This window comes from Sylvia atricapilla, chromosome 12 (assembly GCF_009819655.1).
Source record: "Sylvia atricapilla isolate bSylAtr1 chromosome 12, bSylAtr1.pri, whole genome shotgun sequence".
Lineage (NCBI taxonomy): Eukaryota > Metazoa > Chordata > Aves > Passeriformes > Sylviidae > Sylvia > Sylvia atricapilla.
In genome coordinates, this window is record NC_089151.1 from 6,788,051 (window position 1) to 6,814,936 (window position 26,886).

A 26,886-nucleotide genomic window follows, 5' to 3' on the forward strand; every position below is an offset into this window, starting at 1 on the left:
CGCCACTCGCAGAGCGGCTTCTTGGCGGGGCCCCGCAGGCGCGGCCAATGAGGAGGCGGCGTTTTGGATGGGCGCCGCCATTTTGCGGGGCCGCCCTGAGGGGCGGGGGTTGGTCCTGCTCTGTGGCCGGTCCGGGTCCTGCCGCTGCTCCGGAGCTTCCGTGAGAGCGGCCGGGGTCCTTCCCGGGCCTCGTAGTTCACGGCCCGCCGGCGGTTGAGGCCGTCGTGTCCCTGGGCTGCCGCATTAAGCGGATCACGGGTGTCACGGGCGCAGCCCCGGTGGGGGCGGGACCCCTGCGAGGCTTCTGAGCCTCTCGCCGCCCCGCTGAGGTGTGGTCGCGCCGCTGGTGCGTGTTTCTCGCAGTCTTTGAAATCAATTACTTCATCAACAGAGGAAAATCCAGTTAATTTGGCGCTACTCCTTGATAATGAGGACAGGAGGGAAATCGGGCAAGAATGCCGGGAGGCCTTTGTGGATGGATAAGGAGCTGCTGAGCAACAGAGGCGAAAAGGCAAAAAAAAAAAAAAAAAGACGATTATAGAAAATATTTTTTGTCTCAGAAAGGAAAAAGAAACTTTCAGCAAGTGGAAACGAGGACAGGTGTCCTTGAAAGACTACAGGGAAATCCCCTGGCCAAGGAGCTTGGGGCTAGAGGATCTTTGAGGGCCATTCCAACCCTGTAATGTTCTGATTCTCTAATGCATTTGCTGACGGTTTGGCAGCTGCAGTGTCCCTAATGCTTGTAAAAGGATTTTTAAATTAATTTATTCTGTCGTCTTCTCTGATATTGAATTAACATTGATGAGTCCATATCCACAGTGTTATATGGGGGCAATGTTTTGTCATTACAGGGCTCTATAACAGGTAAAAGAAATGTTACATTTGCGAACTCACCAGTTCAAAACCTTTGCTTATGCAAAACTGACTTATAAATTCGTTTAAATGTTACATTGGAAAAGAAACAATATTTCCAAGTAATCCTGCTCCTGCTGCCAGCAGCTATGGAGCAGATTTGGAAAGTAAAAGCCCTGAAAGACTGTTCATCGTTTGTCTCCCCTTCTGAAGCCGAGCTTAGGGCTAAGGTCCCGTTCAGACTCAAGTCTCAAACATGATGGAATTTCATGAAGAGACAATTGATGTAATTGCAGATGGGCCTTAGAACAAAACAGGGAAAGGGTGCAGAATGGTGCAAATTCATTAAAATCTCCACAAATCTGATGATAGTGAAAGATTTATTGCAGGCAGCTCCAGAAAAGGAATGAAGAAATCAATAATGCCTGAGGTGCCCACCCGGGCATGGATTCCTGAGCAGCATCTCTTTAGGAGAATTTTTTTTTCTATTGTGCCAACTACTTTTCCCTAGAAAAAGAAGGAGATACCAGAGGGAAACTGCAGTGGGCCATGGAATAAAGTATTTTACAGAGTAGGTTCAGTGCCAGGTTCCTGGGGGCTGAGCTGTAAAGCTCCCCTGCTCAGGCAATCACTCCCAGTCCCTGCAGAGTCCCTGTTTACATCGTGGAGTTGGTTGCAGTGTGATGGGTGAGGGATTCAACCTCCCCTCCGATGTGCTGATCCTTGTCCTCCAATGAGCCCTGGGAACTCCTCTGATCCTCTTCCAGCTCCTGTGAGGGAACAAGCAACCAGAAGTCAGGGAAATAGAGAGGAAAATGAGGAGCAAAGACACACAAAAGCACAACTCAGAATTCACTGAGCTGAGATAAAGGAAACCACAAATTGGAGCTGATTTATTCTTCAGGGGGGCAAAAAGTTTGAGATGAGGTCTTATGAGAAGAAGAAAACAAGGGGAATCAAAACATGGAGCAGGAAGAGGCAGCAAATTCAAAGGTGTAGCCTCACTAGAGTCAAGAAGCCCTGGAGAACCAAATCATCTGTGTTTGAGATAAGGATTAAATTTCACCCTGGAGTTATTTTGTTCTTTATCTCACATGCTAATTACACATAAAAATACATATATCTATATATATATACAGGCATATTTGTGGCTCTTTTAAAACACTTCCCCCATAATCCCTATTATCACAACTAATCATTCTTAATTATTTTATTAACTAAACAAAATAACACAGTAATCTTTCTTAGTGATGCAAGTTTTTCCAGAAAGTCAGAAGGTGGCCATAGCATGACCATGTTATGTTTCCCTGGGAAGGCAATTGAAACTGTGCTGACTTACACCATACTGTGATTTGTTCCAACATATTTTAACGATTAAAAGCTCTTCAGAGATAATTCCTGATAGAGAAAAAGCTGACTCTGGATTTCTTTGAGTACATGTATTGCATGTTGACACTAATGAAGTTTACCTACCGTGGCTTCATGCTCTTGTCCTCTCTTTGCAGTGCTGTACATTGAAACTGACAATTTAATATTGGCTTCTTCCTCCTTACGGACCATCAAAATATTTAACATCTTCCAAGAAATCAGAAGAAAGACCCCTCAGCTTTCCCACAAAATGACTGTACCTTTACAAGCTTGACCTGCTAACAGAGCAGATGCTGCATACAAGAATTGTAGAGTAAGGTTAAATATAGATCTGTGCAAATGTGTCCATACCCTGCTGATAGACCAAACTGATAGAAGTCTTAATTTTGATTGTGGCTGTGTATGAAATTCTTGAATGCAATTACTGATATTAACTGATAAGAAAACTGACTCCAGAAAAGCTTTGGCACTACTTTAGAAACTGCACTGATAGCTTTGGCTTATTCTTTGTCTTACGTAGGATATGCAGCACAAGCAATGGGAATATTTTGTCTGCTGATAGATCAAGACTGTGAAATTTGGCAAGGTAGTTCATGAAGTCACAGTGAACTAGCTTCAAATTTCTGAGGAAAAATGCAATTTTTGCAAAGTTGTTCTTAATTATTACTAATATTCTGGGTTAATACAGTTGAGCATTCCCTCTGCACCTCCTTCAGGGATTTCTCTTCCTCAAAAAAACTGAAATAAATTCAATAGCTGTGCCTCCATCTTCCAGAATGATTATATTTATCATGAAGTAATTACAAAGAACATGGATCTGTTACACCAGTCAGTGTGATTAGCAGTACAAGCAAAGTGTTTTATGAAGTATTTCCCTACAGCTGCTCACGCAATAGATCCCTTCAATATTTTGGATAGTGTTTCCTGGCAATGTCTAGGACCTAAATATAGCATTACATACAATATCTTTTCTTTTTGGCCTCATTCCTGGGCAGATGGGAGGTAGACTTCCAAATGCCCCAATTCATATATTGTCATTTGCCCTCTGAAACTTTTCCTCCCAGGGAAGGCAGACTAAGAGCAGGAGCAGCAAAGTTTGTGACTCTCCATAATTATAATACAGCTACATCTTCACTGAACAGTGCCTGAACAGCAAGCATAATAATTCAGCATGGAGACCAGTTTTGTGTTACTTCTATCACAATTTATGCTGAGGAGGCTTTGGCAACCAGTCAGCTGAAATTATTTCTACACCTGGTCAGCTGTGACACTGTGGACACCTGCCTGTTACCTCTGCTTCAGAGTCCCGCACTTGCTGCTTCAGCTCCTTCTGTTCTTCTCTCAGCTCCCACAGCAAGTCATACAGGTGGAGCATGTTCTTGTGTTTCTCTGAGGACCATGGCTGGAAGCAGATAAGTCAGTGAAAAACAGCAGCACTCTCTGGGTGCACAGGATCAGGTACTCTGCTGGCAGAAACTGGCACAATCCTGCTACAGCCAATAAAGCAACACTAGTTTCCATCATTGGAACATCAAACTCATGGTTAGCATGGGTTTATCAGACTTCATTTTGATTTGGAATCCATCAGTAATGTGAGCCAGATGGTATGCCTTGCACTTTGCTGATGCTGCTGTTTTATAGTAGGAATTAAATGAGATGAATAGGAATGTATAGAAATAGAGATGAAAAAAATGGGATTCCAGCAATGGTGTTCTATGTATTCTCCCTAGTGGGAAATAGAAATTAAAAATACCCCATAACATTAAAAAATCCCTATTTATAATCTCTGATTGGTTTTCTTAAGTGTAATTGTGTAGCATCACTGCAGAGTTTACTGGCAGGCTTCTGCCTCTGGTTACAGACTCACACTGATGCTGTTAGTGGGGTGACCCCTCACCCCTGATGAGATCATTTGTGTAGTGGCAGCACTCCACTTCTTTTGGAAAATCTTTTATTTAAGGCTATCTATCTATATGTCTGTCTGTCTATCTGCCTCAACATTTTGCTCTGCATCTGCAGGGCAAACACCTGGGAGATTTAAGGAATGATAGGACCCAAGAAGTCCATGACAGAACCAGAACCCAAGTGCCTTTGCTGCTCTGTTCTCGCTCTTCTTGAAGAGGGAACAACAGAGGAAATTTCAGCTTCCCTGCCATGAATCTGCAGAACTGAGCCAAACAGCTGCTGAACCTGCATTTTGCAGGATCCCAGGGGATGTGGAATCTGCCTGATGACCAAATCTGAGAAGATGACCTCAGGCATGGCTAGAGCAAGCCTGTCATGTCACATTGAGTCCTGCACTCCCAGTCACTCCCTGCATCTCCTGGGCTATTGGTGGTGTCAGCCTGGAGGTGTGCAGCTGGAGTAGAGGGGCAGCATGGAATGTCATACTTCTTTCACGTTTCACCTTTGTGTCTTGTGATCTTCATACCTGGTATTTGACAGTGTTTTCTCTGCTCAGGAAGATTTCATCTTCTCTCTTCTCCCTCCCTATTACTCTGCAGAAAACCACCTGGGAGGCAATGGTGTCATGAAGCTCGAGGTGATATGTCAGCTGGATGATATCATCTATGACCATAAAGATACGTTCCTCTATATCTTCATCAGCAGGCTTTTCTGGATTTCTGTGGAAATACTCCTTGATTTGCTAATGGAGATGAAAAAAAAAGAAACAGAAGCAACTTAGACAACACAAAACTGGCAAATTCAGAGACCTGGGTAAAACTCCAAGGTAAAAATTGTGCTTTTGACCTGGACTTGCATCCTTTGGCCAATGGTCCTACTGTTCTTGCCTACATCTTAAAAAAACCCAACCACAAAGCTGCTTAGAGCAATACAGAAGTTTCCTTTTTGGGAAGCAGAGTATGCCTTCCAACCTCCAAGTTAGCTAGGGATGCATCCCTGCCTGAGGAAACTGCAGTAAGCAAGGTATTTTGAAGAAAAGCAAATTTTCCCACATTTCCCAACACAGGGGAGGAAAACATAGCATGTTTGGTGCTGGGCCAAAGACAGGCCACTGCATGGCTCTTGAAATGGTATTAGTTTGGACTCAGCACACAAAATCATTTTCCTCTGATACGCAATTTCCAAGCCTTAGTTTCCTAGTTTAATTCTAGCTGCTCAATGCAGTTCCTGACAACTGGTCACACTGTAGCTCTCTGTCAGGCAAGCAACTGTGAGACACAGCAGCTGAACAGTGCTTGGATGTCTCATCATCTGGAGTTTTGCCTCAGCCATGCCCGCTGAATATGAACTGAAGCCCCAGGCAGTATGTTTTGCATAGTTTAAATATCCCAGTGACACATATGTTCCTGCCTTGGCCATACCACTATAGGCCGGGGGTTAGCATCAGCAGTGCTGCCAGCCTTTTCTGTTTTCTTTTCTCTTTCGTCAAAGTCTGTGTGCCGCGTGTGCAGGAAGTCCTCCCGCCCCACGAAGTACTCTGTCATCTCAGTAGCATCTTCAAAACGTTTCCAGAGGCCATCAACTCGTGCCGTGTGGTAAAACTCCACTGTGTGCCCAGTCTCTGGTTCCAGTGAGGTATAGGAGTGGGCTAAGGACAAATCACACACGTTTTCAGAGTTAGCAGCTGTAATACACTGAACACATGCATGTCCAAGGGAAGTCTTATTTTCTTCAGCTTTAGCAACACACATGATGTGGGATTATCCCCAGCTGCACAACACTGAGAGAACAAACAAAATCCAAAAGAGAAAGTTTCAGCTTCTGCCAATTTTACTGATAAAAGTAGAAATGTATCACCCTGATACACATGATAACTATGCATTTTTCTAATACATAAAAAACTGCATAGCTGAGGGACCACTGCCCAGGACTGCAAGCCACCAACCCAATTCTCTACTCTTCATTGGAGACCATTTTATTTATCTAGGCAATTTATCCCACAAGTATCCTGTCCCTTCTTCCTTTCAGCTTTGGGCCTCTGCCACTTCTAGAAGGAAGTCTCATGAAATCCCATCAGCTGCAGTGGCTGCCCAGATGAGCGGGAATACCTTTAAGAAGGAGGGGGTGTCCTGGCCTGAAATGGTCTGTGATCAGCTGTGTTTGTTTATTCACTTCTCTCATATACAACAGGTCTTCTCGGTGTTTGAACCATTCCTTCACCTCCAGCTCTTCAGTACCTGGCAAGAGACAAGTAATTTTGCAACCTTAGGTCACCCTGTTGGAGGTGGCAAAATTCTGATGAGCTCTCAGTGTGTGTGCCCAGCACCCTGTGCTCCTGATACAGCCTCAGTGGAACTGCCCCTGTGCACAGGGGAGTTTTGTATGTGAATCCTAATCTACATTTGAGTAGATGATTTATGCCCTAAGAGGGTCTATTCCTCTCCATAAACCAGAACAAGAGTAATGAGCTCAGGAGTAGAACATGGCATGGCAAAGGGCTATGGATAGGCAAAAGAAATTCCATTAAATACTTAATGATGTTGTCAGGAGACTGGAGCATCACGCTATCCAGGAAGGCTGAGGGCAGGACACTGTATGTTCAGGTAGGAATCTGCATGGTTTCTTGGACCAGCTGTTTAAAAATGATGTTTTCAAGTACAGAGATATCCTCAGGCTGTAGCTGCCCCTTTCTATGGCCCCTTTTGACACCAATGAGGAAATGAGGATAGTGACACTGTTGGATCAAATCCAACCACAGCCTTCCATTTCTCTGAAGACTGGAAATCCAAGCAGCTGAACTGTGACACTGAACAGTTTCACTGGTGTATAAAACAGATTCAGCCTCTTGTGAAAACCCCTAGCAATGCTGGAAGGTTCAGAGGTTCAACAGACTAAGTGTGATGAAGAGTTGTAATTTATGGGGGTAAATAATTCCCCCATAAAGGTGAAAGGAAAATGAGAAGGCACAAGAGACACTGTGGCAGGAAGGGCACCACCTCCCCTTTTCCATGAGCATGGCCCAGGCTGTTTGCTCAGTGTGTGGAGTGTGTCCATCCATCCCTCTTACGGTCTGAGTCTGCGTAGACAGTGAGGCGTTCCACCAGCCCATCTCCATTCGCATACGCCGCCCATTTCTCCAGCTTTGCTTTATCGTACAGGACCACCTTCTTTCCCTGGGAAAAGGGGTTCTCATATTCTGCAGGGGGCAAGAGAGATGCCAGACAAATTGACTCCCCTGTACTCAGCGCCCCCCAAAAAATTTAAGATTTAAGAGGGAAAAAACCCTCATGGTCTAAGGGACATTATGCATTTATTTATTGCATTCTGCTGGCAATAAAGCTGTTCAGACCCAGTCTGTTGTTCTATAATGTTATAATGGAACAATAACTTTTTTCTCCCCTGAAACAGGTATTTGATAATGCAAGGGCGGTTCCTTGTGCATAGCAGTAACAGAAAGACCATCCCAGGCAAAATTCCCAGCCAGGAGGAAAACACCATGTGAGGTGTGTATCTGTGGGGGATGAGACAGTGCAGCACTGAGGGCAGCCACTTGAACCAACAGCTGTTGTGGCCCTTCATCTGGTGCTTCACTATTACTGTTTGACCACCCTGAAGGGAGAACCCAGTGAGATAGACAAATGTCCCAAATCCACTGAAAGGTCAGCTAAGGGCAAGTGAAAGGCAAAGGAAGAATACCTACCTCTGCAGGACACCCTAATTCGGTCTACCCATGATAGTGGCATCTCAAATCTCATGTCTGTTTCCTCCTTCTCCTGCTGAAACAGAAGCAGAGATCTGTGGTTTTGGCAGCATCTCTTACTGTGCCAGGAGGCATTTTGGTCGTGGTGAACCGCAGTGATCAGAGCTCAGCCCATGCAAGGCTGTGCTCTGGGGAGCACCATGGCACAGTTGTGACAGCACATCCCTCCTCCAGCCTGATGAAATTATCTTCTGCCTACTGCTCATGCTGGCAGGGAATGAAAGTGGCAATAACCAAAATGAACAGATTATTTTATATAGACCCTGGAGGATCCTTTGTTCCCCAAGTATGGGCACAGGCTGAGAAGAATAGATAGCAGGAGGGAATTATTATTATTTGCATTCCTCTGCCCTGCTGTGCAGGTGCAATGCCTGTGTTATCATGCTGTCTCCTCCCAACAGGACAAGAATTTTGCTTGCAGTACACAGTATTTTTTTGTGTGTTAGAGGACACGCATTATTTCTGCATTTGGTTGGCAGGTCCACCTTGCAGCCAGGAGGGGAAAGTGACCAGCATAGAAAGAATTTTTTCCACAAAAATCTCATTCTGGATTTTATTTTTCAAAATTATCTCACCCCAAAGGCCAGTGCACCAGAGGCTTTCAGAGATTCCTACCCACTTATGACACCTGAAGTACCACTTGGAGTCCTGCTTCAGAAAGCACCAGAACTCTTCTAGATTGAGAAGGAATCTAAACCTGGCCAGATCAGAAGGGATCTGACCTGGAGAGGGCAGCAGGCAGGTAGATAGTCACTGGCCTATGGACACATTGGTTCCATACAGGGTCCCCACTGCTCAAGGGCATTGCTTGGGTCACTCACCATCTCATCTGTGTCTTCCTTGGCTGACCCTGGGGCCAACTGAGAGGGCTCATTGCTCTCTGAAAACATAATTTCCCAGCAGAAAGGATCACTCAAGTCAAAGCTGAGATCCTAAGGCATACAGGAAAAACTCTTTTAACTACAGGGCACTGATACTGTCAAGGGCCTGACACTAAACTTGACCACTGCATCAATATGTCTGTGGTGCTCTGGACCTGCCTGGGTGTCACAGACTGTAAGAAATCTAGAGATCTGGACCTCAGTGAGGTGAGCTCCTCAAACCCTTGGCTGGCTGGTGGGACCCCAAAGCCTGTCCCTGTGCCTAGGGGTTGCAGAACCCTTTCATCATGGTGCCTCTTCCTCAGATGACAGAAAGTGGCTGGAAATGCTTCTGCCTCTTTCCTCGGGGCAAGTATGGCCCCAAGGGCAAGCTGATCTGACTCAGACCCTCACCTCCCAGACTTTGTGTCCACTGTGGAGTATCTGAAGTATGGGAAGAGCCTAGTCAAGACCTTACCTGCCTTGAGCTATGCCTGACAGACCCAAAACATTCTCAACCTCAAAAGCTGTTGAGAGTAGACCTAGTGAGCCTTAAAAGCTGAAACTCTTGTACTGTGGGGATTTAATAGATGTTATCTGTATTTGATAGCTCCAAGGCAGGGATGCCTTGGAGTAGTTCCATAGTCTATGCAATCAGAGCAAGATGACCAAAACCAACACAAGGAATGGTTAAGTGGAAACTGGACCACTACTGGTCTTGGACTTCCCCAGGACTCAGGTTAGGCCAGCTGCCCCTCACGTGCCCAGGGTGCTAAGGGGTTCCTACCTTGCAGCCTTTCCGGCAGTCCTGCATGTTCACCCAGTAGTTCCTGTGGTTCCAGATGCTCTCAATCCCAAGGAAGCACTCATCCATGGTGCTGTGGGGGTTTCCCGTGAATGGGTTGATGAAGAAGGTCTCAGGAACCTTCCTCTTCCCAGACAGAACCAGAACCCACGCGTGCACCCGTAAGCCATGCAAAGGGTCTCGCTTGGGCTTCCCCACCTCCTGGAGCACAGAGGATAGAGCAATAATTATACTTATTTTACTGACACTTTATTCCAACACAAGGGCAATCTTATCCTTTCCTCTGCCCACTTCTAAAGAACTCCAGGCTCTTAATGCTCTTTAAGAGTCAGGTAGTACATACCCAGCACATGTTCCTGTGCCAGCACACACTGTGCTCCTGGAGGCCAAGTGCTGATGGCCGTGATTGAGGTTGTGTCATACTTCAGAGAGGAGAATGTGAGCTCCTCTCTTTGGCCAGCCATTACCTGCATCTCAGCTCTTCTTCCTGGAGCTCACAGGAAGGTGGACCTTTCTAACTCACCATGACCACCTCTTCCTCTTCCTCTTCTGTTTCCTCCTCTTGTTCAGGTTCAGTTTCTTTCTCCTTCTTGGCCTTCTGCTGAAGCTCAAACTTGCTCTGTGGCTCTAAAGGGTACTTAATTCTATACTTGTTGGGATCCTCCTCTTCTGGTACCTACAAAAGCAGGGTATTACTGTGAAACCCAGCAGAGATCAAGAGAAGAAAGTAAATGTATGGCTTACAGGTACCTCCCAGTTCCCAACACTTGGCAGTTTGCAATATTGCACCTGGTGAGCAGAAATTCAGTGAAGCCAAAAAGGCCTTGTAAGGAACTGTAGAAAATCTCTAAAAGATTCCTTTGGTGAGATCCCTGGTATGGACTGAAACCCAGTGTGGACCTGAAGCTGTTCCCCCCAGCTCAACTCTGGAGCTCACTGGACATGAACAGGCTGAGCATGTGTGCTGGGCTCCTGCCTGTCCACTCACTGCAGGTCTCACCTCTGGGGGCTTCCTGAGCCGTGGGCACAGCTCCTGAGTCTGGTCCAGGGAGCACATCTCGAGGGTGGCATATCCATGGACACAGTAGGCATCGTAGCCAGCCCCGATCAGCAGGGAGCACAGCAGCACAGTGAAGTCAAAGCAGTTCCCTCGCTGGTATTTCAGAATGGTGGTTGGGGAATAGAGTGAACTGGGCTTGAAAGAGAGACATACATGTTCACAGTGCTTGTCTTGTGGAGCTGAAATGTGCACCAGGCAGAGAGCAGGGGAGAGAGGCATTACCCATATCCCTGGGCTCTGCACCCTTAGAGTCACTGAGGTCATCATCCCCTAGGGTTATGTGCCTGTCTATTCCAAGGTGTTTTGGTTTTCAGAGGGGAAGCTTGTCAGCCATTGCCTCCCCCCACAGTGCTCCAGCTGCCCATCTGGGCTGGCTGAAAGCAGGGTCTTGTCTTGAAAAAATGGTGCATAATTACTTAAAAGGTAGCACACTGAACACGCACTGGGACTGTGGGTCCAACAGAATGCACAGGGAATTCACAAGATTCTCCCTGGGAAAATCAGGGGATTGCCTAAATAGTGAGGGGATGGTGGAAAATGTCAAAGACCTTTGTGATCCCAACCTGGGACTTCCCCACTGTGTTCTGCTGAAAGGCCATTCTGTCACCTCTGTTATGTCCTTGTGAGGGCTGCAGCCCCTTTCTTACCGGTGTGATTGGGCACTTGAGAGGCTCCATGATGAGGTAATCACAGACAAAGCTGGCACAGCCTGACCAGTAGTACATGTCTGGGTAAGGCAGCAGGGTTGGCCTCACCGTCGTGCTCACAAACTTCTGTAGGGCAACAAGAGGAGTTTGGTCAGCCAACAGGCCCTTGGCAGAGTCTCGTGTCCAAAGGCACCCTCAGACCACCTCTGGATGTTGCAGATCAAATTCAGGATCTTTCTACAGCATATCAACAGCATCAATATCCCTTCTCTCCAGTTCCAAGATGGAAATTTCATGGGGTAGGGAGGCTGTCTGCTTGCCTGTGGCTGAAACTTCAAGCTTATCTCAGACACATTCCAGATGTGAGCCAGTTCTTCTCTTAATTTTCAAACAAGTCAAAGAGCTACTGCCTTTTCTGGCTTTTACATCCTCCAGCTTTTCTTTTTACCTTGCATGTTAATGATACAACAAATTTTGGGGAAAGCTGGTACAAAGTAGCAATTCCAGGTGCCCGGGGGTAGCATCAGGTCCTGAACTAGACACCAGTTGTGCAGCTTGGGCCCAGAGAAGACAAAACCAGACCACAAACTTCCCCATTTACTCCTTCCCTGTCACTTCTGTGAAGTTCAGAGTAAGACTTAACTCTGGATCCATACTCATTATCAGTGGCTGAGCCTTATCTATTTTATTTCCTTCCCTTTATGGGAAGACGTTTATTTTCCTTCCCTTTATGTCTCTGTGGTCTCTCCCCTTTCCTAAGCATCATGCTGCAACCCACATGGCAACACCACCACTTATATGGCTCATGGCTTTGGACAGCCAGGGTGTTCCCGGGTTCTGTGTGCCTGCTTAGGGGCTGTGGGTTCAGCCAGCAGGTTCCCATTCCCTTTAGCCAGGAGGGAGGGCAGGAGGGGCTGCTGTCCTCTCCCAGTGCTCCCTGTGCTGTGGGCCAGCCCCACACCACCCCATACCTGCACTCCACACTCGTTGAGCGGGTGGATGAAGAGCGGCTTGCGCTCAGGGCACAGGTGAGTGTACTGCTGGAAGAAATGGTCAGCCAGCTGCAGCAGTTCCTCTTCCTGCCAAGAATTTGTCTTGTACGAAGATGGTAAGTGGGATGTGTCAATGGAGCTCCAGTCAAAATAACTTACGTGGCAGAGGGAGGCAGAGAGACACAAATAATAAGCCAGGAGCAATACAGGCAGGATGATCTGATATCAAAACATGGCGGGACTTCCCTGTTTCACAGGTAAAAATCTGGGGCCATATGCAAGCATATGATTGTGTCATAGCCAAATATCTCTGGAGCAATGGCAAACTGACATACACCCAGAGAGGGGATCTTTATACAGTGGTGAATGGATGTACAACCAAATGAGTTACTTTGTCTTACTTGCACATGCACAATCTTGAACAAATTCAATAGGCACAGGAAACTCACTCACTCCCAACACTGTGCTAGGGGACCACATGTGCCATCGACATGTGTGCAATCACCCTGTGGTGTCCAAAGGGAAAATCTCCACTCATCCCAGCTGTAGGCAGAGACTCACAGTTCATGACTTGTGACAGAGGCTCCATCCCTAGATTCATCTATCTCCACGTCGAGGGAATCACTGATATCCAAAGAGATTGCATCTTCTGGTGTTTGCTCCACTTCCTCCGTCTCCTCCACAGCCTCCATTCTGCCTGGCACTACAGGAATGCACACCAGGGTGAATTCAGGGGTAGGACCCAGCTACACAGGAACAGAGAAACACTCACACTGCGGCCCCAAGGGTTTGGTACATGAGCATGGCTGAAGCAGCCAGAACCATGAGAGTAAAGGGAGAGCACTGAGTTTGGGCTGGTTTTGGTAAATAAGCGGCTCACGTTCCTGGACACCCTAAGCAAGGCAGAGCACGACTCGGGGCAGAGCACGTCCCCACATTCACACTGCGTGCCCCGTGCCCTCCCTCCTGCCCGGGGTGCCGCTGGCGGGGCAGCAGCTCCATCAGTCCGCAGGGCACGGCCGTGGCGCATCCCGCGGCCGCGCAGGGGCCTTGGAGGGAGCCGGCAGCGCCCAAGGCCAGCGCCCGTCGCGTATCGCCGCCGGTGTTTGTGCGCCGTCCCTGCGGTCAGGCTGACCCCGAGCGGGGCCCGCAGCGGGCACAGGGAGGCGCAGACCTTGCCCGGGGCCCCCGCACCTCACCCGCGGCTCCAAGGGCAGCGCGGCGCCCGGCGCGGCCCCGCAGCGCTCACCATGGCAACGCCACCGCCGCGCCTCCCGGGGACGGCCACCTGCGGCTCCCCCAGCCCAGCCGGGCACCCCCGGGGGCCCCCAGACCTCCCGCCACAGCCCCCGGCCCCGCAGGCTCCCCGGCACCCCCGAGCACCCCCTGCGCTGTCCCGGCACCGGCACCGCCGCCTCTCCCGGCCCGGCCGCCGGTACCGCGCCCCGGCGCCGCTGGGGACAGCGGGGAGCGAAGGAGGGGACAGCGGCCAGCCCCTGCCCGCCACCACGGCTGAGCCGTGGCCTCCGAAACCTGCTCCGAAACTCACGAGTTCGGCTCTCTCAAAATAAAGGCATCCCCAGTCATCTTTTGTTCCAGAGGCACTTACCCAAAAGTTGGCACCAAAGGATGGCAAGACATCTTTCTCTTTTTTTCCCTTTCCTTTCCTTTCCTTTCCTTTCCTTTCCTTTCCTTTCCTTTCCTTTCCTTTCCTTTCCTTTCCTTTCCTTTCCTTTCCTTTCCTTTCCTTTCCTTTCCTTTCCTTTCCTTTCCTTTCCTTTCCTTTCCTTTCCTTTCCTTTCCTTTCCTTTCCTTTCCTTTCCTTTCCTTTCCTTTTCCTTTCCTTTCCTTTCCTTTCCTTTCCTTTCCTTTCCTTTCCTTTCCTTTCCTTTCCTTTCCTTTCCTTTCCTTTCCTTTCCTTTCCTTTTCCTTTCCTTTCCTTTCCTTTCCTTTCCTTTCCTTTCCTTTCCTTTCCTTTCCTTTCCTTTCCTTTCTTTTTCATTTTCTTTACCATTTCCTTTTTCCTTTCTCTTTTTCCTTTCCCATTTTATATTTTTTTCCTTCTTTTTCCCCCTTTTTATTTTTAATCAGCAGTTCATTAGACTATAAGCAGGGTCAGATGCTAAACACTTTTTTTTTCCTGGTTTGTTGTTGTGGTTAAGAAAAGATTGATGGACGAATGTTCACATTAGGGACTCTCTTAAGGGAACCCTAACAATTAAAGCTCTGAGGATGCACAGACTGCAGTCAAAATATGTCAAGGAACATCATTTTGAGTGATTAATGCGGTTTGCAGATGGTTACTGTTGCCCAAATGGCATGAACCTGTATCAAGAGCAGGGGGCAGGGGTTTAGGTTGGAAATTAGGAAAAGGTTTTTTCCAAAGGGTGTTTGGGCACTGGAACAAGTTCCCCAGGGAAATGAAAGGAACCCAGGCTTGTCAGAGTTCGAAGAACTTTTGGACAATTCTCTGAGAGGCACAGGGTGGGGCTGCTGGGATGCTCCTGTGCAAGGGCCAGGAATTGGATTCAGTCCTTAGGGGTGCATTTCACGTCTGAATATTCCATGAAACAAAGTGGGGTAGGACCCTCCATCTCTCACCAGTACTTCTCAGCAGTTCTTAAATGCCAGAAGTCAATTTAAAAAAACAAACAGATAAGGCAAATATAAGTTGTGTTTCCAAAACTGTGTGTACTCAGCACCCAAAGTTATCTGTCCTTCGCATGTGCCACTGTGGTATTTGTTGTTATTGCTGCGTCAAAAACAGGTACCACAAAACCAGCTGGATACACAGACCCCAGATCCCCGAGGGACAAGGGTATTTTGCTGATACTCCCTGTTTAGGACCCTATCAGGACTGTGCATTGGGTCAGCATCCACAAGCTGTCGGCTCATTGGAACGGCCGTCAGTGGCGGAGGATGGACTTCCAGAGTCCTTTCCTCCCCGGCCTCCGAGGGATGCTGAGCAGGCTCTTGTGCAATCCCAAAGGCAGCGTGTTTGCGTGGGGGAGAGGGGGAAGGCGATATAAGGCACACAAAGGGAGGGCGATATAAGGCACACGGAACAACCCCGGCTGTGCTGACCCACCCTTGAGGGGAAGGACCCGGGGCAGCGGTGGATGGAGGAGCAGAGAGCAGCCTGGCAATGGTAAGCGGGAGGAGAACAAGGTGATGGGATCTCCCGGGATCGCCGCAGTGAGCGAGGAGCAGTCGGGGAATTAACTCTTCTTGTCCAGCAGTCTGGCGGTCGCAGCTGCTCAGGGTCGGAGGAGGGGGGAATTGGGTGGGCTGTGTGAGGGGGCTTTTGGCACTGCCTTTGCCCTGCACTCAGAGCACTGACAGAGCACTGCCCAGCCACCAGTCCTGGCTGACTTGCAGCTCTGGCTGACTCCACATCTTTGATAAGGAGTATCTGGTGTCCAGGGCTAATCCAGCACTGTGCCAATAATTTCCTTAAAGAAATGCATTATCTGTACCAACAGAAGAGATTGACTTAATCTGTGTCTTTTTGACACTAACTTTAGTTGTGTTCAAGGTTTTGGGCTTATTATCCCGTTGACTCCTTGTTATAAATACGGTTTACTGTAACAGTGAGGATCCTTTTGCAAATCCTAACTTTTCAAAAGAACTCTAGTGGGAAGAGGGTGACTCCTTTCTTCTTTGGGGAGCCCAGACTGATGCCTCAGCTGTGCAGTTTTACTCAAATTGCCCCTGAAATGTGGCTTTATCACTGTCAGCACATCCCTGTGGGTCCCACGGCTGGTTTCTCTCACTTCCTTTCTGGAACAGCTGCTTAAATTCAGGATACTGTTTGACTCTTGCATTAACCTGATGAAAGAAGGCTCATCTGGCCCTTTGGAGTGGAAAATGACTGTGGGCCACGGAACCTAGGAAATACAGTCCAGAAATTATTGCACCCATGCTAGAGGATTCAGCCTTTCTGAATGACTGCAAACATCCCCAGTGAACATGATAACAAATCCGAGTTATCCAGAGCCTGCTTGTTTTTCCAGGAAAGGATTGTGAATTGGTTGCTGCTGTTCTCTGTGCTCTGCCTGGCTGGTTGTGAAGGCAACAAGAGTGAGTCTCCTTGTTCTCTGTCCCTGCTGGGTCACGGATGGGTAGTATGGAAAGCTCAAACCTTCCCCTGATCAAGTTCAAGTTCCTCATTCAGGGCACTGCTGAAGGCTGCTAAGGAGGAACAATAGAATAGGGCTCAGTGAGGTATGAACTGGGGTCCAGGAGCCAGCAAAATAGACAGAAACTGCTGCAGGCTGTCCACCGCAGCCACAGAGGGTGTGTAACCCACAGAAACGAGCACAGGTGCCACAATGTGCCATCATACTCTTAGTGACAGTGACAGGCCCCATGGCTCTGGTCCAGATTGCAGCAGGCTGAGGAGGTCTCACAGCCTCCCAGCAAGCTGAGGCACCAGGTTCATCCTCAGATGTCTGCTCTGGCTCCAGGCAAGGATCTCAGCTCTTGAGAGCTGTGCAGAGCTCCCTGCAGTAGGGTGAGTTCTCAAAGCTCTCATCAGGGAGATATTCATGCTGCATTTCATCTTCCTTGCCTTTCCTTTGCTGCAGGTGAGCTGGCGAGCACCCATGGCCTGAGGCCAGGGGTTGCCCTCCGTGTCAAGAGGAGCCCAGACTCCTGCCTGCCAAACCCGTGCCAGCACCAGGGGCAGTGCCAGGTGACTGTGGACAGACCAGTCTGCAGCTGCAAGCCAGGCTTCACAGGGGAATTCTGCCAAGGTAGGGCTGGGAATGCTGGTGAGCCCTCCCCAGTCTGTCCATGGGCACCAGAGGGAAGGGTGATGGGCACAGTGCACTGGTGTTACCATTGCTCTTCACTCCTGGAGCACATCCCTGCTCCTGGTTCAGTGCATTCTGCACTACTACAACCATATCCTGGCTGCAGGCTGGTACAAGGCCCAGCCACAGGCTATTTTCTTCTTCCCCAAAAGCCTTAATTCCTTGGCTGTGCCATGGTGTAGCAGGGAATGCTGCAGAGCACAGCTGCCTCACAGTTTCAGAACAAGCACAATCACCCTGGCACAGATACAGTGAAACCCCTTCCAGACGCTGGCTTAAAACTGTGTCTCCTTCCTCTGAAGGAGAGGGTCTCTGTCCCTTTGGTGCCCTAGACAGACTGTGGGTATTGTATGGACAGCCCTCGAAGTGGACCAGGCTGTCTTTTGCCCAGTGTCTCTGAAGGGCCCTACAGCAGCCTGCACCAAGGCTGGGACGAGAGGCTGCTGAGCTCAGGGGGACTGTGCCACCCTGCAGCTGGCCTAGGGCTCCTGCAGGCCTCTCCCTTATCGCTATTGCAGATGGCTTTTTCCCCCAGATGTGGTACTGAAGTTGGCCTGCGAGGAAGAGCACATGAAGATGATGGTGAGGAAGGAGGTGTTTGAGTTCTTGAAAATCCCACTGGAGCTTGTCCACCTGAAGAACCAGGCATGCAAAGTCTCAGAGAAGGAAGAAGAGGGTGAGCTGTTTTTTGCAGCCACTCTCACAGGTGAAAACCACACTGCCTGTGGATCAGTAATCCAGGTGAGGATCCATAGCTCTGAAGCCAGGAGAGGAGCAGAAATCATGAGGTGGGACAGCAAAGGGCAACCCCAAAGGCTTTAGCTTTTATATCCGGGTGCTGAAAAATTCTCATTCCCCTTGAAAGTCTTCCCTGAGGATGTCAGAAAGCTCTTCTGCCTCCACCAAACCCCCGCTGGCAGCACATTTTGTCTTATTTAGGAGAGCTTGGAAGTCTCATTGTGCACAGGTAACAGCCCTCAGCTTTCTGGAGACATCCTCTGAACTCTGCAGCCTTGTACCCTTGGTCCCTGACTTGCTTCATGGAGCAGGAAGGGTGCAGATGAAATGGTGCCCCACATCTGCATTGCACAGAAGAGCCCTGTGCTCACCTGTGCTCACCTGTGCTCACTGTACTGACTCCTGTGCCAGCAGCTCCCAGACTGAAACAAGCTGAAACCCCAGCAAATCTGGAGGCCAGGAGCAGCTATAGCTGAGTTATGCCTTCTGAACTTACAGCTCTTGTATGGCTTCAGTCATGGTCTGGAGACTTGATTTCTGTGTCGTTCCAGCAAAACAGCTCCCATGTCTCGTACTCCAACGTCATTGAGTCAGAGCAGGAGGCCCACAGGGCCATGATCTCCCGGAGTTTTCAGCTGGAGGTGCACTTCTCCTGCATCTACGCCTACGAGCAGGTTGTGAGGCTGCCCTTCGCTCTCACTGCTGTTGACAAGTGAGTGTCCCTCCTCACCTCACTGCTGACACGGTGTCTTTGAGCTTGGAGAAAAGTAGATTCAGTGACACAATTTTCAAAGGCCCTGGGAAGCCCTAGAGGGCTCTGAGAAAAATCCCAGACACTGGTGGCTTCACCTGTGCTATGTTCTTCCCACCTCCTTGTTCTGTTTGTGAGCTCTCATCCTCTCCTCTCCTCTCAGGCTGGTTCAGTTTGTGGTCAGAGAAGGACACTTCAACGTCAGCATGAGATTGTACAAGTCCCCCTCTTACCTGGAGCCTTACGACCTGCCAGGCATGGCTGTCCCCCTCACAGACACACTCTATGTCCTGCTGAAGATAGAAGGGCAGCACCAGCTCAAGTACTTCCTGCTGAGTGTTTTGGACTGCTGGGCCACACCGAGCGTGGATCCACACCAGGACACGCAGCACAAGCTCATTGAGCAGGGGTGAGTGGAGTGTCCCCAGCACATTCAGTCTCCTTGTACCTCAGTGTGTCAAGGACTGAGTCAGAAATTGGCCTGGTGAGATAAGCCTATGGGCTGCACCCAGTCCCTGTGGGATGTGGTATCTCAGGCTGGGATGTTCCACCTCGTTTGCCACCCACTGATCCAGCCCTCACGTCCCAGGTGTCCCCATGACGAGACAGTGACCTATCTGAATGCCATTGGAGAGGGCACTACTGCCAAGTTCAGCTTCCAGATGTTTCAGTTTGTTGGCTACCCTGAGGTGTTCCTGCACTGCCGTGTCCAGCTGTGTCTCCCTGATGGCTCAGAGCCCTGTGCCAAGGTGAGCTCCCTTGCTGGTCTGCACCCTGGGTGGGTGTGGGACCTCCCTTCACCAGCTCTGCTTGGACAAGGGGCTCTGCTCTGGTTTTGGGTGCCTCACAAAACAAACACCTCCAGAATCAGCAGCTCAGCCCAGTGCCCTGAACCAAAGGTACAAGACCCTGAACCCAGCAGAGACCTCCTTTCCCTCTTCCCAGGGAAAGGAAGGGAGATGTACAGGATGCCCAGGTGCAGGGTGCTTCTCCCCTGCCCTCCCATCACCTTTGCTTTGGCTTTGTTGACAGCAATGCCCCGGGCACTGGAGGAAGAGGCGGGCTCTGGCAGATGACTACAATAGGATTGTCTCCTATGGGCCCATCCTCCTGCGGGCTGCTCCTTCCTCGGGAGCAGAGACCCGACTTTCCAGCACCGAGCAGCAGGACCCGGCGGGTACGTGTGTCCTCCTGAGCACCGAGGTCAGTCCAGGTGATCCAAGCAGCAGCCCAGGAGCAGGGCTGGGGGCAAATCCACCCACAGCAGGGCTCAGAGCAGGCATGCATGCTGAGCTGCAGGCAGCAGGGGTGGGTGGAGGCCATTTGAGGTGACCAAGTCCTGTTAGTGTCCTCAGGGTCCCGGAGCACCCCCAGCTCCTGTGGCTCCCACCCATCACAGGAGATGACCTCCCTGAATCTATCCCCAGGCAGGAGATGCCTCACCAGGGCTCAGAGCTGGCTCAGGGGACCCAGATACATAACCAATCTCTCTCCTCTTTGGCAGGACCCAGCCCGTGGCTCTCCAGGGCCCTCATTCCTCTGTGTGTGCTCGCTGTGCTCGCTGTGGCTGCGGCGGCCGTCAGCGTGGGGCGGAGAATGGTTTAGGAAACAGCTGTTTCCCAATAAATATGACAGGAGCAGAGAGGCTCATGCTGTGTCTTTAGGGGTGTTTTGGGGAAGGGGGTAATGGCTGGATGCAAACAATGCTTGGAGGATGAGGTGCATCACAGTGTTTATTTCCCAGCAGCATCTCTTGGACCTTCTGCCCTGTGAACCCATCCTCTCTAAACCCAGAGTATGTACCCAGGGATGGGAGAGTCCTTCCTCTTCCTTCCCTGTTCCCCACAGAGTCACTCTGGTGTGTGGGGAGATGGAAGTACCCCACTCTAGATACCTGTCTTACCAAAGCTGGTCTTTGCATAGTTCTGTGCCACACAAATGTGGTGTTAGCAGAGAAAGAGCTGCTTTGTGCATGCACAAGTGTGTGTGCACCCATCCATAGTGATTTCTCCCTTCATTCACGACATTTCTCTTTTCATTCATGGCAAATTGCCAGCAAGACCTTTCCCATTGATGCATCCCTAACATAAAGCAAGTAACAAACAATATTGTAGGTATTGAAGACTAAATTCACAGTGCTCAGACAGCTGGTAGGGATTTAATACCAAAACACAGATCAGGAGAAGACAGCAGTTGCCCTGCAAGGCAGCTGTATGTGCATTTTGGCTAGAGCACAATGTCCATGAGGGAATTGCTGCTGGCCCCAGGGGATGTTTCACAGGAAGGACACACAGCAGATCTCTGCCAGAGAGCAAGGAGATGTTTCGCAAAGAAGCTCATGGGTTTCCTCTTCTTTTTGTTGGCTCCCAGAGGCAAACCTTCCACATCTGGGCTGGAGCAAGTCAATCCTTTCCCTCCAGTGGCAGGAGACTCACTGTTGTGCTGGTTCAGTACCAAAGGCCACCTGTAGCAAAGAGGGTAATGGCTCCATCATAGCTGAGGGCAGGTGCTTTGTGGGCTTCTTCCTTGTTCCCCAGGGAATGAGATCGGGGCACCTCAGGACCATGGAACTGCAGCCTGGAGGGACTTTGCAGAAGCATCCTCTCTGGAGCTCCTTGCCCAGGGCAGCCCACCAGGAATGAAAGAGATAAAGCAAAGAGCCCTGCTGAGGTGGATCATGCCCACTAAAGGGTAAACTTAAGCATGGTTAACTGATCTCTCCCTCCATGAGGAAACTGCATCTGCCAGCATTGAAGATTGCTCTCAGTGGATGTAGGTGCAGGCAGGAAGAGAGGTCCAGCCAGGAGCTGGTCCAGCCAGGAGCTAGTCCTGGGAGGCTGTGGTGTTTTTGTCATGTCTGATGATGTAGGAGAGTGAACCAGTGGTCTCCTTTGTCTTCGGGTAGTAGAGGATGACCAACCAGATGAATATGAAGATTCCTGCAGGGAAAGGAAGACAAACACTCAGCAGCAGCAGGAGACAGTGGGGAGCATCTTTGCCAGGATGCTAATGGCAATTTCCTTCTGTTTCCAGGGGATCCCCTCAGGTCACTCCTGCCTCTCCCCTTCCTTCACATGAACCATTTGGCTGGGACATGCCCTGAGTGGATAATGTTCCTAGTCCTCTGCTAAGGAATGTCTTTCTTGGAGGAAAACCACCACAGGTGGAATGGGTATAATTGGGAGCCTAGAGCAGCTCCATGCTGGTGGTTGGGACCTGCTTCTTGATGTGCCCTGGCAAAAGGAAGGGTATGACAGTGCTGGGAAGACACTGGTGCCTTGGAATCCCTGGTCAACCCATAACCCAGGCTGGCTCCTGCCTCCTGCATCTTCCCCACCCAAGCCCAGGGAGCCCAGCTCAGAGCGAGTGCTGACCTTGGAGAGAGTTGAGGATGGTGAAGATGTAGAGCATGGCTGTGGAGGAGATGCCATAGGAGAGGAATGACAGGGCCCAGGTGGCTCCCAGCAGGCAGAAGAGCCCTGCTGCCACCAGAGCCACCTTCCAGGGCTTGCGGTACCCCTGCACTGCCCCAGTGCCCTGCAAGCTGCAGCTCTTGTGGGTCACCACCCCAAAGATAGCCATGTTGAAGAGGAAGATGAGGCCAAAGTAGCCACAGTTGGTGATGTAGTGGACCAGAAGATGTTCAGAAGTGATCCAGCAGCTGAAAAGAGACAACTGTCACGACTCCAGCAGCAGTGCAAGCCTCAGCAGCACCCATGGGAGCCTTCTCCTGGGAGGATTTTCCAAGGCCAGGGTGAAGCAGGGGGTCAGTGGTGCCCTTCTGTTGCTCAGCTGGGAGGGAGCCTGGACAAGCTCCAGGTGGCCCTTGGACATCCCCCCATGACCTGGAGGGCTGCAGGGGTGACGGAGGAGGCTCAGCAGGAGAGGTGGGGCTGGCTGATATGTTGCAATCACAATTAAGGAAGCAGAAGCAGAAGCATGGTGCAAAGCCAAACCAGATGGGTGCAATCCCTGCCTGCTGCACTCCTGGCAGGTCTGAGCTACCCCTCCCTGTGCCAAAAAGCCACCTGAGTCCTGTGGGCAGTGGCACACGCACAGGTGGCCTATGACCCCGTGGTCAGTGGTCCGGATGCTGTATTCTCCATAGCTGCCAATACCTCCTGCCACTCCCACCACGAGAACAGGGAAGCCTGGAAGAAAGGAGGCACAATCACAGAATTATTTAGGTTGGAAAAGACCCCGAAGATCATCAACTCCAGCCATTAACTCAGCACTGCCACATGTCCCCAAGTGCCACATCTACACATCTTTTGAGCTCTTCCAGGGATGGTAACTCCACCACTGCCCAGGGCCCCCTGTTCCAGTACCTAACCACCCTTTCAATGAAGAAATGTTCCCCAAAATCCAATCCAAACCTCCCACTACCCCTCTCACCCCCCATCTCTCATTGCAGGTGCTCACCCCAGCCAACCAGGCACAGCTTTCCCAGGTAGTGGGGGATGTAGATGCCGAGGACCTTGACAAAGAGGAGGTAGAGCTGACAGCCCTCCAGGGCTGTCCAGGTGAAGCAGCAGAGCAGGCAGTAGTGGGTGAGCCCCCCCAGGACCCTACAGGCACTTGGGTGGGTCCTGGCAGAGAGCCCACTGTTGAGCAGGAAGGCCAGGTTGAGGAGGAACAGGCTGCCCACAAGGTTCATGTGCAGCCCCAGGTTGATGCGGACGGTCTCCTCAAACTTGAACCTGCACCTGGGTGTCCCCACAGGGACCAGGAAAGGCAGGGGTCACAGGTGAGCAGGGCCTCGTGCTGTACCACAGCAGGTCCATGCAGAGGCACTGGAATTCCTCATCTCTCTCCCGGCCTGAAGCCCCCATGGAGCATGTCCCACCTTATGAAGATGCAGAAGGCCATGGTGAAGATGGAGAAAGCCACAGCTACCCCACAGCCAACGGTGGCAACAGCCATCAAAGCTTTTGCTGTGGAGCCATCCAGAGCTCGGTTCTGCCAAACACGCAGATGTTGGGTTAGACAGGCCCTGGACCAACCTAGAAAACCTGAGCTGCAGCTACCAGAGTCATGGGGCTGATTACCCCAGTGGGCTGCTGCAGAGACCCCATCCCCACCCCCAGAAGATCTTCAGGGGAAGCAGGTGAGTGGCAGCTCAGAGGAGAAGCTCTGAGGTGGTGAGTGAAGTGAACCACCATGAGCACTCTCCTGGGAGTCTCCACCAGGATATGGGACCTCAAGCCTTGCTGTGCCAGAGCCTGCACAAGGCTGGGGCCTTTTCCAGCCTGTCCTGCTCAGCTGACCTGCTGCTGCCATCATGATTTGGGGCTGGGCTTCGATTTGGGACCTTGGCTTTTCTGAGAATAGCTATAATTGTCCCTGTGTGGCTATTCATGACACCCAAGGGGCCACAAAAATGAGCAGGCAGCACTGCCAGGGCACAAGCAGGAGCTGCAGGAACGGGGATTGTCACCAGCAGGAGGGTGAAGAAGGTGAGATGGTCACAGGAGCAGACTGTCCCATTCTCCCCAGGCTGCGTGTCACATCCACTGCTGCTCCAGCCTCCTGCCTGCCCTGCAAGAGGCACAGGGGAATGGCAGTGAGTGCTGGTACAGCACCTCTGCCCAGCCCCACACCTGCCCCAACCAGGGGGTACCTTTGCTGGGATCCCAGAAGACACACTGCGGGGTGACACTCTGCAGTGGGGGAGAGCAGCATCAGCCAATGCCACGGGGAGGGGCACTGGAGGGGAGGGAGAGGGAGGGCAGGCAGGGCTGGCTTACTTGGGGCAGCTCCCCGTGGGTGAACGTGAGCTGCACAGGGTCCTGCAGCCCCGAGATGCTGCTCTCTCCCACTGTGATGCCCACCACGGTGTTGTCCAAGACCTGCCCTGTCTGGTTGGCTTCCTGTGGAGGGGAAACGCTGCAAGAGCTGAGCTGGTGGGTAACAAGTGCTGGTGGCAGCATGAAGGATGCTGGCAATGCCAGGCTGTACCTTGAACATGCCAAACTGCTGGATGTTGAGGACTGTCACCACCACAGGCACTGTTTGGCTAGCCAGGGACCGGAATATCGCCCTGGGGAGGTGGATTTTACCTGCCTTCCCCTTCCCTGTGGTGTTCAGCCTGCTGGGGCCCTGTGGCAGAGAAGAACAAAGAGAGGTTGTTGCTGCTGGGTCACATCTCTGTTCAGAACCCACCAATCTTGCTCCAGGCACAAATTCAGCCCTGCCCAGGAGGGTTTGCTCAGCAACATCAGCACGAGCCCTGAGGGCAGAAGGGAAGAATCTTATCCTCAGCACCCAGCATCTGTGGGGGCAGAGCTGGGAGTGGGACCCAGCAGATTCTCTACCCACCATCACACATGGTCCCCTGGGACATCCAGGGCCTGGGAGAGCCTCTGGGTGGGCAGGAGGCACAGAGTCACACATGTCTCTCCTTTTTTCCTACCCCACACTCCCCCTGACCACCTGGTCTGCTGGGATGGCTCCTTGGGGAGGGCTCTCTCCTCCCAAACACCACTTCATGTGACTCCTTGACAAGGGACCTTGAAGTTGATATGGGCCCAGGATACAACCCCACAAAGAGGAGGAAAAGCACAGCAGGGCACACCAAGCCCGGGGGCAAGGGCTGAGGGGTGCTTGGAAGATGTGGGACATTCCAAGCAAGGGAGAGGGAGGGGCACATCTCACCGCTGTCGGGGAGAAGCTGATGAGGACATCACGGGTGACAGCTCGGCTGACATTCAGGAGCAGAGTCTTGAGCCCAGGCAGCCATCGGTGCCACCCCAAGGACAGCAGCCTGAGGGACAAGGGGGCCGTGGGACAGGTGGACATGGGGACTGAGCCCACAAAGCCCGTCATGACCACCCCTGCCACTACCTGAACCACTGCTCCCTCAGGCAGGCACAAGCACGGCTCTTAGAGTGCCACAGCTCCAGGCAGTGCTGGCGCCAGCGGAGGTTGCCGGTGCTGTTTCCTGGGTTCTGCTGCTTCACTGTCATATTGCAGCACTCGTGGTGCTCATCACCCCGATCCACGTCTGGGGAGGGTGGGAGCAGGTGACCACTGGGCACCACAGCACCCGGAGGGCACTGGGAGCAAGGGTAGGAATGGGAGGGGACCACTCACCGGAACAGCTGTTCCGTCCTTCGGCAACATCTGGAAGAGGAGCATATGGAGAAAGGATCAAAATCTAGGGTCAGCGCTCCCTCTGTCCAGAGGGAAAAGGGAGGAGAGAAAGCAGGAGAGTCTGGCAGCCACCAGGTTTTAAAGGAACGGTCCTGCAGTTATGCGGGCTTCAAAAATACCTAGACAGTGATCAGAGATGGGGAGGGCAAAACCACTGTGTCCACCCTTCCAGAGGGGCTCACAAAGGAGACCCTAGACTGCTGATCCCAGGTTTTAAAAAAGCCCTCAGCAACAAAGTGCCCAACTCTGCTCACCTCTGCACATCCCAGTGGAGATGCTCCCCTCTGGCCTGTCCACATTTCAGCATGAAATCCCCACATGGTCTTTTGGTGAACACCTTCCCATGGGAAAACCTTCCCACAAAGCCCGTGCACCCCCTGTGCTAAGGAGGCCTGTCCCCCCTTCACCTGTCACTCACCTGGCAGCAGCAGGAGCAGCAGGACAGTGCCCAGGAACAAGTTCATGCCACTTCGTGGGGTCTCCTGGCTGCCCCCGGCCAATCCACCACACTCTGCTCCCTTTGTTCCGGCAGCTCTGCTCCTCCCCAGGGCTTGTGGCCACTTCTGAGGCAAGAGCTGTTCCTCATTTCCCTTCTGGGAACCTCTCACGCCTTCCTGTGGGCTGGCAAGTGACCTCCTGTCCCAGCTCACATCAACGGCAACAACCGCAAGAGCTGTGGCACTTTCCCCACGGCTCCTTCCCACGACCAGCTCAGGGCTTTTTGCTTTCCCTTTCTCCCCACAGTCCTGCCAAGGGGTTGATGGCCCTAACCAGCCCAGCAGATGCTGGAGCATCCTCATCTTAAACTGGGAATCACCACAAGCCACCAGGATAAAGCATCCCCTTCCTGGCAAGGTGCCCCTGCCCCAGCTGGGTGGAAGGGGATGATCCACAACCATGGGAAGGGGAATGGTGGGATGGGAAATGTGTTTGCAAGAGGGACAGCCAGGACAGTCAGATTCTGCCTGGCCCCACAGCCACTGAGGGGATGATTCCCATCCTTTGATGTCTCCCTCTTCAGATCCCTGTCTCCACCAGCCTTCCCTTCTGCTGGGTAGAGACTGTCGCCAGAGACTTCCCAAGCCGTGGTTTCTCCCTCCATAACCCCAACCCCAATGGCACCAGGCAGCCAGTGCTCTGCCAGGAGCATCATTATCAGTCCCATCAGCTCAGCAGAATCCT

The 26,886-nt window shown here is 51.1% G+C and overlaps 3 protein-coding genes across 3 annotated transcripts; 1 reads left to right on the plus strand and 2 right to left on the minus strand.

The window, feature by feature from the left end:
• Positions 1-1,281: 1,281 nt before the first annotated feature.
• Positions 1,282-12,941, minus strand: DRC7 (dynein regulatory complex subunit 7). The gene is made up of 15 exons (XM_066327583.1): positions 12,811-12,941; positions 12,229-12,403; positions 11,258-11,383; positions 10,551-10,745; positions 10,074-10,226; positions 9,533-9,751; positions 8,707-8,817; positions 7,826-7,901; positions 7,193-7,321; positions 6,234-6,362; positions 5,547-5,773; positions 4,652-4,867; positions 3,512-3,622; positions 2,326-2,427; positions 1,282-1,622 (listed from the first exon to the last, which is right to left on the minus strand). Exons 1-15 carry the CDS (start codon positions 12,939-12,941, stop codon positions 1,509-1,511), a joined length of 2,214 nt encoding a protein of 737 aa, XP_066183680.1. The 3' UTR covers positions 1,282-1,508.
• Positions 12,942-16,193: 3,252 nt separating this feature from the next.
• On the plus strand, positions 16,194-20,281 carry LOC136366341 (pancreatic secretory granule membrane major glycoprotein GP2-like). The gene is made up of 8 exons (XM_066327323.1): positions 16,194-16,329; positions 16,836-17,003; positions 17,599-17,804; positions 18,353-18,513; positions 18,716-18,961; positions 19,142-19,301; positions 19,585-19,729; positions 20,057-20,281. The coding sequence occupies exons 1-8, from the start codon at positions 16,194-16,196 to the stop codon at positions 20,155-20,157; spliced, it is 1,323 nt and encodes a 440-aa protein (XP_066183420.1). The 3' UTR covers positions 20,158-20,281.
• Positions 20,282-20,691: 410 nt separating this feature from the next.
• ADGRG3 (adhesion G protein-coupled receptor G3) lies at positions 20,692-26,876 on the minus strand. Its single transcript, XM_066327586.1, is given in 14 exon segments — positions 20,692-21,491; positions 21,927-22,213; positions 22,610-22,703; positions 22,975-23,258; positions 23,399-23,511; positions 23,990-24,090; positions 24,173-24,212; positions 24,300-24,422; positions 24,511-24,651; positions 25,207-25,315; positions 25,396-25,555; positions 25,645-25,674; positions 26,123-26,254; positions 26,257-26,876. Coding segments are annotated over 14 exon segments (1,764 nt in total). The 5' UTR covers positions 26,291-26,876; the 3' UTR covers positions 20,692-21,375.
• Between the last annotated feature and the right edge of the window lie 10 nt (positions 26,877-26,886).